At 37.2% G+C, this 11,493-nt stretch overlaps 2 protein-coding genes across 4 annotated transcripts; one reads left to right on the forward strand and one right to left on the reverse strand.

Moving 5' to 3' along the window:
• Window positions 1-558: 558 nt before the first annotated feature.
• tmem11 (transmembrane protein 11) lies at window positions 559-4,116 on the forward strand. 2 transcript variants are annotated; one of them, XM_065273144.2, is made up of 2 exons: window positions 559-694; window positions 2,988-4,116. In XM_065273144.2, the coding sequence occupies exon 2, from the start codon at window positions 2,995-2,997 to the stop codon at window positions 3,502-3,504; it is 510 nt and encodes a 169-aa protein (XP_065129216.1). In that variant the 5' UTR covers window positions 559-694; window positions 2,988-2,994; the 3' UTR covers window positions 3,505-4,116. The 2 variants fall into 2 exon arrangements, with proteins under 2 accessions (XP_065129216.1, XP_065129215.1); XM_065273143.2 differs by lacking the exon at window positions 559-694 and adding an exon at window positions 1,081-1,206.
• A 1,573-nt stretch (window positions 4,117-5,689) lies between these two features.
• dhrs7b (dehydrogenase/reductase (SDR family) member 7B) lies at window positions 5,690-9,076 on the reverse strand. 2 transcript variants are annotated; one of them, XM_065280392.2, is made up of 7 exons: window positions 8,965-9,076; window positions 7,907-8,064; window positions 7,715-7,830; window positions 7,347-7,557; window positions 7,174-7,266; window positions 6,851-7,003; window positions 5,690-6,732 (listed from the first exon to the last, which is right to left on the reverse strand). In XM_065280392.2, the coding sequence occupies exons 1-7, from the start codon at window positions 9,012-9,014 to the stop codon at window positions 6,527-6,529; spliced, it is 987 nt and encodes a 328-aa protein (XP_065136464.1). In that variant the 5' UTR covers window positions 9,015-9,076; the 3' UTR covers window positions 5,690-6,526. The 2 variants fall into 2 exon arrangements, with proteins under 2 accessions (XP_065136464.1, XP_065136473.1); XM_065280401.2 differs by lacking the exon at window positions 8,965-9,076 and adding an exon at window positions 8,726-8,944.
• Window positions 9,077-11,493: the final 2,417 nt, after the last annotated feature.

An 11,493-nucleotide genomic window follows, 5' to 3' on the forward strand; every position in this document is an offset into this window, starting at 1 on the left:
ATATGCCTTTGCTCATCATGGTCCTTTCTTACAACATCTGTCCACTGTCAGTTTTAAAGCAGAGTACACTGAGGAATTCAGTCCCTGTGGAATTTGGATTATCCAAAAAATTGTGAACCTATTTGAGCTATTCCTTTAAAGATTAACTAAGCATTAAACCTAATCTAAAGTGCCAGGACCCAGATTGTGAAATTACAAATTCCTTTAATCTGATCACTGCAATTTACAATTTATTTGATATAGATAAGGTACTATTAATTTGTGTTTGTGATCATACAATTTCAAAAATAAACTGATAGATAACATAACATAAAACACATAATTTTATCTCATTCGAGCACAAATGCGACAATTTTTAAATATTAGACGCTTACATGTTATGCAATTTGTTTCTACTGGGGGAGACAGAGAGCGATAAGCTACGCGTGTTACCTAGCACGGTATAATTAGGCTTGTTCGACTTCATACAGCGCCAGATGACGTCAAAGTACCGCGAGCGCGATTCGAGAAATAGGGAGAAATCTAATTTAGACTCGCTCTCGCGGGACTTTGACGTCATATGCGCAGCATGAAGTCGACAATGCCTATAGTTATAACACCAGGCAGACGCGCAGGGCAGTGAGGGCACAAGCTTCGTGAGCGCTGTACAGGGGTACGGAACTCGTTGCCTCAACAATAATCAACCACATTATGGGTGAGTGTCCTCTCGCCAAAAATATTTAACGAATTAATGGAACCGATACAAACCGTTTAACCATTTGTCAGAGCGCCAATCGTAAATCTTAGGAATGGACTGTCCTACTGACAGTGTTGTCCTTGCGTTCTATTGGCCATGAATTCTAATAAAAACACGCTCTTGTAGTATGAAGTTGCACGACTGAAACCATAAACACAACGACAACCTGTCTATCATATTAAAACCCCGTGGTCCATACATTACAAACCATTAACTTTGAAAAAAAGAAAGCAAATATTACTGTTGTATTAAACATCCTTATAGATGGTAGGGTCCTTTACCGAGTTGATCAATGGGATTTGTAGTCTCGTGGATGTGATGCGAAGCTTTTACATTTATTAATATTGCGGGACCTGTAGAACTATATTTCCCACAATGCATAGCAGCGAATTTTGCGTCATCTCGAGTCAGTTGCTGTGCAAGATGGCGTCGCTGGGAAGGAGGCGCGGTGTCCCAGTCAGCAGGGAGAGGTCAGTTACACTAAAACCTGTGGTTAATTATCAGTACGTCACACAAAATGCTTCGTCTCAAAGTAAATTTTACGCGTGTTTGCTGTTGTGAACAAATCACGTCGTTAAGGGATTTGTGCAGCTTGGAAAGTCTGAAAAATCTTGTCTGAACCCAGCTCATGTGATGTTTTGATTAGCTTACTGGCTCTGGGATCACTCAAATAACAAGGTGTCACGAAAAGAATAAAACTCCAATTTTAGTGTTATTTACATGTCAGACATCACAACTGTTAGTACATTAAAATGTGGGCTTTATAGTCTGTATATCATTTATAATGACGAGACAGCCGAAGCTCTAGAAAGCGGGACAGCGAGTTTCAAGGAGATGTGTACGTGCAGATAACATGCGCTGGAAGTTTTACAGTAAGTGTCGTGCTTGATTAAAATGTCTTCTTAAACTGTAAACTGTTAGTTTTTTGTGCCAACACTTAAACACCGGTTTAAAATGTACATATTGTTTAGTTGACACTAGTATGGGTAACTTTTCAGAAGCCTGAAAAGATAGCTGCATCTTCTATTCACTATATAGAGTAATATAGCCCTGCTGCATTTTCCAAATAGTGTCCAGTTTAAAACATGAAGAATTTGGCAATATGACACTTATTTTTTGTATTTAAAGGATGCCATAACATAAAACACTGTGTTTACCTAGGCATAGATGAATAATAAGAGCTCTGTACATGGTAAGGACATATCATGAGCCTGAAACGCGTTTGTTTCCTCGTTTTATGTAAACCTCTTGCATGCAAAAGATGATGTCACAGTCGAGATGTAATATTATATATTTATATTTATGCATTTGGCAGAAGCGACTGACAGTGCATTACAAGCTAGACATTTTTTTATCAGTTCAAACCCATGACCTTTTGCGCTGCAAACGCAATTTTCTACCACTGAGCTGAACCAAAATGTAAGCCCCAACATTAAATTAAGTACAAAATTGTCAAAATGTGAGCTACTGACATGAGCCTCAGAGCAGAGTCAATCAGAGCAGAGTTCAAAATTATTATTCATGACACTTACAAATAGGGCAAATAATAGACAATTTAATTTAAAGGACAAATTCTAGGGTTGTAAATAGATATGTAAAACGTTTCTGGGAAATTTTTGCATTTAATAAAGTTAAATACCTTCTCTATAAATATCAAAGAACAATTTAACATATTATTTCAATGCATTCTTTGGCACCTTTAACATTTTTCCACTTCTCTGACTATCGTTTAAAAGTTCATGTTTCAGTATGCAAACTTAGACTGCCGATAGATAACAGTGGTCTGGCTGTTAGTCCGGTACATAACATGACAAAAATTGTGTTGGTCAGAATGGATTTTTTTCAACCCATATGAGTTATTGTGTTTTATTGGTTGTGATGTCCAATGTGCAGAAATCTGGATATATCTCAGTGTTTAAAAGATATAAAAAAACATAATTTAATCACCATCATCCCATTACCAATCTTTCATCAGCACAACATTAAAGAAAAGATTTTAAAATAATGTTTGTTTGTAACCAAACCACTTTTGCCCCCATTGACTTCCACTGAATAGACACAAAAACCTTAAAATATCTTCAACAAACGAAAGAAAAGGAGATTATGTGTTTGACCATACAACATGACAATTAATAAATATTAGAATTTTAAGTATACTATCCCTTTAAGTGCTTACTGAGTCTACAAAGTGAGCTGTCAGATCAGTTTGACACTAGATCTCTATGACCAACTCTCTTTTCTCTTTTTTAAGGGGAGTGATGGCGGCCACAGAGTGTTACATCGTCCATGAGATCTACAATGGCGAGAATGCTCAGGAGCAGTTTGAGTACGAGCTGGAGCAAGCTCTGGAGGCTCAGTATCGTTATATCGTGATCGAGCCCACGCGCATCGGAGACGAGACGGCCCGCTGGGTAGCCGTCGGAAACTGCCTGCATAAAACCGCCGTACTGGCAGGGGCCGCGTGCCTCCTGACGCCGCTCGCTCTTCCTGCTGACTACTCCCGTTACGTGGCGCTGCCGGCTGGCGCTCTGAGCCTCGCCTGCGCCACCCTATACGGCATCTCCTGGCAGTTCGACCCCTGCTGCAAATACCAGGTGGAGTACGACAGTCAGAAGCTCTCGAGGCTGCCCCTGCACACGCTCACCTCCTCTACGCCAGTGGTTCTGGTTCGACGGGACGACGTGCACAGAAAGAGACTGCACAACACGATAGCGTTGGCGGCCCTGGCGTACTGTGCCAAGAAGATCTATGAACTGTACGCTGTATGAGCTCTTTGGCACATGCACACACACATGCCGACAGATACTGATATATGCGCACACATACACACACACGTGGCAAGGAGGTGAGAAGCACTACTTTACACCCAACACTGGCAGTTACACACATACCCGAACATACACACGAAACAATAACGTACGGATGGACCGATGGAGAGAGTGATTGGAACAAAAGAAAAGAACAAGTGGCAAGACAAAATCAGCGCTCTCTCTGTCACAATTTTTCATGGTTTTGGTTTCAACCGGTTAAAGATTGGACAGACGGATGGATGATAGGATGTTTAAGGAGATGGGTTGAGAGGAGCTTATACATACTAGAATGAATCTTCCCTTTTTTCTGTACTTTAAATGATCTCAACAGTGCACTTGAACCTCCTTCCCATTCCTTTTCTGCGCCTGTCCAGCCCCTCTCCCCATCCCACGGCACCTGCCATCCACACGGAGCTTCCGCGCCTGGGCAGTGACCTGTCGGACTGTGCGTGTGGTGGACAGACAGATATGTTTTAAGAATGACCTCTCTTTTCTCCCTCTGTGTAGTTTTACTGTACCCTGCCTTTGGTGCGTCACCTTTTCATTAAACAGTAGGAGATTTAACCTCAATGGCATCTCTTGCAACCTTTATTAACCTTTATTTGACCCTGAAGGGTCTCATGCAGACTTCACAGTTAGATGTATGAAAGGGATAGTTCACCCAAAAATAAAAATTCTGTCATCATTTACTTACTCTCATGTTGTTACAAATCGGTATAAATTTCTGATAAACACAAAGGAAGATATTTTGAGAAATGTTTGTAACCAAACCGTTTTTGGACCCCATTCACTTCCATAGTAGGAAAAAAAGAATACTATGGGAGTAAATAGGGGCAACGAATGGTTTGATTACAAACATTTCTCAAAATCTCTTCCTTTATGTTCCTCAGAACAAAGAAATTATTTTTGGGTGAACTATCCCTTTAACATAAACATTAACTTGTAAGTTATGGCTTTTTAAGAAGAAAGGTCTCTATTTATAGATTACAAATGAAAATGTAATTTTGCATAGCATTAATTAACAACAAATAAAATAACATCGTTACGAAGACTAAAAAATGTAGTTGGCAAATGGAGATTCAATAAGACATTGTAAAAAAAATACATCCAAAATGCATCCCACACAAAAGCTTAATGTTTAAATGAAGAATCATCTATGATACCTTTTTAAAGAAACCAATTAAAAATTGGTAATTAACATCAAATCCACACTTACTGTTTTTATTTAACCTTGTATTCCTATAAGGGTTTTTGTTCGGGGTAAAAGCCTTCATATCTGTGTCCAAAAACACACTATACAATCAAAATGCTTAATTTAAGATCATGCTGTCACAAGAGAATCAAAATCTATAATCTAATCTGTGTGTGTTTGTGTTTTATAAAGTAAAATGAATAGTTTAAAGGAAATGTAGTTGTAATGCAAAATACAATAAACAAATTTCTGTACTTTCAGATCTTTAAAATTGTATTTAGACTGTTCACCTCTTATCTATTTTGATTATTTTATTGGTTAAAGAAGATCTGAATAGAATTTACAGGAGATGTATCTTTATTAACTTTTCATTTTAAATATCATCTCTGAAGGTTAAGCCTTATACACTTTTAAGTAATGTCTGAGTTACTTGTTAGTATATTCCATGCAGGTGGGCAGGTTTAAATCGGCAAGCTTGGAATCAAGCTGTATGCGAAACGATGTCAGTTTGAATTTTTATTGGGACCAACAGCATGAACACTGGTCTCATATAATATGCTAGTAAAAACCTACTTGTGAGAAGCTATTTAAATTACTTGCCAACATTAATATTAATAGGAGAATCTAACTTAAGCTAATGCATAATTGACAATCTTTTTATAGGTCTTTAAAATGTGTTTAATAAGAGGTATTAGTGTGATGAATGAATCATTAGTGATAAGGGTCAACATGTGGGTCATACGACTAAATATTTCTGTGTACTCTAAAAATAATTAATACATTTGTGACCTGTCACTTTATTCTATAAAACCTAGTTATTTTTAATACATTTTCAGTATTTTAATAAAACCTGAAAAATGGCAGGCGGGGAAACTGTCTGTTCAAATTAGCAGTTTAAGACAATTGTTAAAAATGGTGTTTAAATTATAAAAATTATCTGGATACTTTGGCAATAGTTCATGTTCCACACCTTTATTATAAACCAACTTCATGAATATTAGTAGTTGTAGGGATGTTAGGATAATTGAAAAATGTTTGTCCAACATTTTGGATGTTTTCAAATGTCCAGGTAATATAATTGCAATTACCTCTTATTAAAAAGTATAAAGAGTAAAAATGTTATTTCATCACCCAATGAACCCCAGGTGGTCTTTATAGCTGAATGAAAAATAGCTAGTTTAATTTTATGGGTATTCTGGTACACTGGTGTCATTAAACTTTTAAATTACTGTTCTTAAATGTGTAGTTCTCAAATGTTAGTTTTATGGTAAAGTTGTTTTACACATTTTTTTCAGGATTATAATTTTAAATGCCACTATCAAATAAACAAACAATCACCACGACACAGGAAGCAATAAAACATTAACAATGATTGATTGTACCACCTGACATAATATTTTAAATGGGATTTTAAAAATATTGTGAAAAACATCATGTTCTGAAATGTTGTTTCTGACTAAAAAATATGCATTACATTCATTTTTAAAAGATTGAAAAAAAGCTTTTGAGGAACTACGAAGAGAAATGTGACTTACTGCCAACAATCATGTGTGACAAAAACTTGCCAGGATCAACTACTTGTATAGATTTGCTTACATGTTTTTTAACCATTTCCAATCACTATTTGCAGAGAAATAAATATTTAAAACATAATCTCAAGCAATGGCAGATCTGGGCATTGAAAGAACTGGACTGTGAAGTGAAATACAAAGATTTTTAGCTCTAAAACTTTAAGAGGACAAATGCAAATATGACTTGGGATCCTCATTTCACCAGTAGCGTGTTTACTTATTCCTCTTTTAGTTTTTGTTCTTTTATAGCCCGTGACGCCATCACTTTAAAGAAGAGAGCAGGGCAAAGTGTACGAAGATAGATGGCCACAGTAGGCAATGGCCCAGCCAATACAACGTCTTTCTGTTTGTGACGGACAGCCTTTAGAACAGCATGAGCAATGTCCACTGGATCCCGCCCGTGTGCTGTGGTTTTGTCCATTACTAAGAAAAATATAGAAGTACCATTTAAATGTATATATTTATATAAAAAAAATGCAATTTTACAGTTTAACATGCAAAATTAAATACATTTTAAAAAGTGTTTGACTCTTGCTCTTACCTCCATATTTGGAACCGTCCCCTGTGACTGCATTGATGGACAGGTTTGTTCTGATGTAACCAGGGCTGATAACAGATACCTGCAGGCCAAACCTGTCAACCTCAGCCCTCAAACAGTCAAAATAGGCCTGCGTTGCATGTTTAGATGCTGCATCTGAACAACACATGCAGCAATGCAAACAAGTCACCATAACAAATAGTTAAAATATAATAAAACCAGAAAACACAGCGGTCTCAGTTTATTTCCAATTATTGTACAACTAAAGACAAGCTCTTTTAATGACCAAAGTATCATTATGTGAGTTTGTCCGTGTGAATACTTACATGCAGATCTGTACGGTATGGAGATCTTTCCCTGCACACTGCTGATGACTACAATATGTCCACTGCGTCTATCAACCATAGAGGGCAGAATAGCTAGAAAAAAAGAAACAAATGAACCAAGTACCATCATCTAGGAATAATATTTCATCTTTCTTTGTTTATCATCCACTCACCTTGAGTAAGAGCAACAGGGCCGAAGTAGTTAGTCTCCATGACATCTCGCTGAACAGAGACGTGGGTGTCCAAGATGTTGCCACGGTAACTAATGCCTGCGTTGTTGATTAGGACGTCCACATGACCATGGCACTTCAAAATCTCTTCAGCGGCCTTGGCAACCAAAGCCGTGTCGGAGAGGTCAAAGGTGACAGTGCATGGAGCATAAGTCTATAAAGGAAATAAATCAAGATAAGATAATAAATATAGCACATAATATCAGTGTATAACAAATAAGTTCAAACCAATGACATCGCATTTTTAAATTCCCTGAAATAATTCAAAACTTCTTACTGCACATCTGAAAAGACGTAGCACGTATCTTTACCTGTGTTTTTCCACTGGGAATTGCTGTCAGCTCCTCAACAACCTGCTGCAGTCTCTTCTGGTCCCGTCCACATAGGATCAGCCGGGCACCTGCAGCATGAAACAGCCGTGCACACTCTGCACAGAGAACACAATTATATTTTAACACTCATTGAAAAGACAGCATTATATTTGTGTGTGTGTGTGTGTGTACCTTTGCCCAGGCCTGAACTGGCACCAGTGATCACCACCACTTTATCCTGAACATTTTGTTTGTCTCTTAGTCTCTGGATCACTTTTAGCAAAATCAGCAACCCGACCGTCCCGACTGCTAGTGGCCCCAAACCTAAACTCAACACACGCTCCATGTGTCTGTATGCATATACATAGAGATTAAATATTAGTAATGACATCATCATGCAAGTGCAACCTGGATAGTTCAAGGCTGTGTACAGGAATTACAGAGAAATGTTATAAACACATTATAAATGTTAGTAATGCATTGCTGAAACAAGTAAAAACTAATGTTTTTCCACATTTCTTTTCAGAATTATGTGGGCGGGGCTAAAATGGTGGCTTAATAACGAACTGAGTGGGCGTGGTTTCAGCGCAGACAGCAGACTCGCCATTTCTATGCTTGCCACCAGCGTTTGAGAGCAGAGAATTCTGCCTGTTTTTCCAAGATTTTGACAACTTGATTTATTTATTTGGCGGTTTTTCATCATTCAGATTTGGTTGGGTGCTTACAAATTAAGAACACATTTAATATCGGAATTTAAACTCAATTTATATTGCAGCATACTATTTAATAAATCATTTTGCTTACTGTTTTATAATTATGATGACCTCATATAAATTGAGACAACCACAACATGCTTAATTTTTTAATGTCATATTGCAAGAACTTCATCCTCTATTCCTATACATGCTGTATTATTTACTATCAACAATACTATCAAGACGTTTAACAAATAAATTATGCATATTATTGTTACTCAAAACTAAAAGTGATACACTTGAAAGAGATACTGACATTGTAACACTTCCAACCTGTTACTCGTCCCCTAGTTTGTGACAGGAACATCACAGGGCTATAACTAAAGCATAAAGACATCCATAAACGTTGCATTTGCCGTTGCTAATACATATTAAAACACATTTGTGGTATCCTCTCATATTATAACTTTAAATAATGACGCTGTTGTATCTGCGTACACCCTATGGTAGATTTATAAAATAACATACTAGTAGGGACAACAACACAATACTCACCGGAAACTGCAAAGCCATGTGAGTGAGTGAATGCGGAACTGGGCAACCATCACGTGGTTTTGTTGTCCAATAGTACTTGCTGGTTCCCAGTGTGCATGCTATCCGTACTTAAAGTGACACCATGTAATTTTTCAACCTTCATAATACATTTTCAAGACCCTTGTGATAGTACATCGACTTTAAATAGGTTGAATGACATGTCTACCATAGCCTGACGGGGTCTGTATCACTTTTACTCGTATTTTAAAACTTAGGGTTTCTGGTAGTAACCAGAGCACAAAAAAAAACTACAAAATTCGACTGCTTTACGGCATACGTCACTTCCTCCACACAATTTGTTTTTAACGTGAATTTTGCTGGAGGCTACTTAAGGAGTGTAGAGAGCAGTTTCTAATATGTGACTCTGTGGCACAGTCTTTAGTGTCACGGACCTATGACACGGGCGACCCGGGTTCGATTCCCCTTTAAGGCAATTTTTTATATAAACTGTTGATTCATACATAAATGCGATGTTCTTTATAAATTACGGCGATTATATTGCATATAGTTCCCTGTATTCAGATGCTGTGTTCACGTATTTACCTTTCTTTTTACTGTGTCTATGATATTTACATTACAATCCAGGATGCTATAGCACTCAAACTTGCTCACAGTGTAAAACCAAACCCTATTCATTCACCAATCAGATCCGAGCGTTTCTCTCTTCTCTCTTCCTCATTTGCTGCGTTCCGCTGTCACTCGCGTGACGTATTACAAAGCGGCAGACCTAAACGCATCGGTTTACTTGGATTTGGAGCGATTTTCACACAAAAAAGAGGAATAACGAGCGCCATTGCGGAAAATCCTGGTGGCGAGGTAGAGAGAGAGGATGCAACAATATTTGTTTGGAAAAAGGCAAGGAAATACGTCTGGTCGTTTCTGAATTGGAAGGCTGCAGCCTCCGGAGGTCAAATATGCAGGCTGCACACGTCGTCAAGCCTGGGTTATTAAGGTAAACTGAGCATTACATTCGCAGGTCATAAGCATACTGCAACAATTTACGATTAACTAAGTATAATAGTCAACTTTGTAATTGTTAATATTGTGAAATAAGACAGTCTTGATGACGTATTAGAAATACGACATCCGGAGGCTGCAACCTTCAGATTGAGAAATGGCTTCTGCCACGACGAGTTCCTCATCAGAAAGTTGTAACATGACTGCGTTTCTCCCTGTTGTCTCAAAATGTTGATCGTTTAGCATTTTAAATGTTTAGTTTTTAGTTTAGTTTTAAGGTTGGCCAGTTCCTTTCCTTTGCGACAGTGCTGCGGCGCTTGTGGGCTCTAGGGGCGCTAGAAGTGAAAAATACGTGTCTAGCACCCCCTAGTGGCCAAAAGTTTCATGGTGTCCCTTTAATAGTATTTGAAATTAGATGTGTATGTCCAAAATCGTATGTTGAAATGAGTACTCGGATGGTGAACTATTTCCAGTAAAAATACAAAATGCAGATTGCAAAACGACTTTAACGGCAGGTGTTACCCACAATATATTGCGCGAGTTTAGTAATTAATAATTAATTAAATAAGTGATACTTCTTAGAATTAATAAATTAAATGGTAAACATTATGTAAGAAATAATGAGGAAAATAGAAATGCAGTGAGTTGCATGCATGCGATTATTAATCATCATCACAAAACTAAGCAACTGCAGTCACTTCTTTTAACTTGCATGTTAGTATGTCCTAATATTTGCATAATCTTTTGCTACAGTACGCTCTGAACTCTTCATACTTCTCCTTAATAAAAGCATACACAGGCCTACTTTTAGATCATCCCTTAAAGGGATAGTTCACTTTAATTTATTTTCTGATGAACAAAAGAAGATATTTTGAGAAATGATGGTAAACACACAGCAGTAAGTGACCATTGAATTCCATAGTAGGAAAACATATTTTGGAAGTATTGTGATAAATGAGGAAGAAAATATTTTGATAAATGATGGTAAGCACACAGTTGATGTTACCCATTAAATTCCATCATATTTTTTAATTCCTACTATGGAAGTCTATGGTCACTTACAGCTGTGTGTTTATCATCATTTCTCAAAATCTTCTTTTTGTGTTCATCAGGTTTTTTTGTGTGTGTATGATTACTAGCAAAACCATGGTTTTATTATAGTAACCATAATTTAACTATGTTTTTTTTAATACCATACCATTTAATACCATATACATTTTCGTAGGGGATAGTATTAAGTAGGTAAAGTGGGACACAGAAGAACACAACTAATGATGATTGAAGGCACTGGACAATTAAAGGGGACATTTCACAAGACTTTTTTTAAGATGTCAAATAAATATTTGGTGTCCCAGAGTACATATGTTAACTTCTAGCTCATATAGATAATTTATTATAACATGATGAAATTTTCACTTTGTAGGTGTGAGCAAAAATGTGCAGTTTTTGGGTGTGTCCTTTTAAATTTTTAAAAAAGATTAAGGGGCCGTATTATCCCCTTCTGACATCACAAGGGAGCCAAATTTCAATGAC

Source organism: Paramisgurnus dabryanus, chromosome 3 (genome assembly GCF_030506205.2).
Source record: "Paramisgurnus dabryanus chromosome 3, PD_genome_1.1, whole genome shotgun sequence".
Classification (NCBI taxonomy): Eukaryota; Metazoa; Chordata; class Actinopteri; order Cypriniformes; family Cobitidae; genus Paramisgurnus; species Paramisgurnus dabryanus.

Coding starts and splice junctions, on each gene's coding strand:
- tmem11 (XM_065273143.2), top strand. CDS start 1,112: ATGCATAGCAGCGAATTTTGCGTCATCTCGAGTCAGTTGCTGTGCAAG. Junction 1,207..2,987: donor GTCCCAGTCAGCAGGGAGAG/GTCAGTTACACT, acceptor CTCTTTTTTAAG/GGGAGTGATGGCGGCCACAG.
- dhrs7b (XM_065280392.2), bottom strand. CDS start 9,014: ATGGTTGCCCAGTTCCGCATTCACTCACTCACATGGCTTTGCAGTTTC. Junction 8,065..8,964: donor ACATGGCTTTGCAGTTTCCG/GTGAGTATTGTG, acceptor ATATGCATACAG/ACACATGGAGCGTGTGTTGA. Junction 7,004..7,173: donor CATACCGTACAGATCTGCAT/GTAAGTATTCAC, acceptor TGTGTTGTTCAG/ATGCAGCATCTAAACATGCA.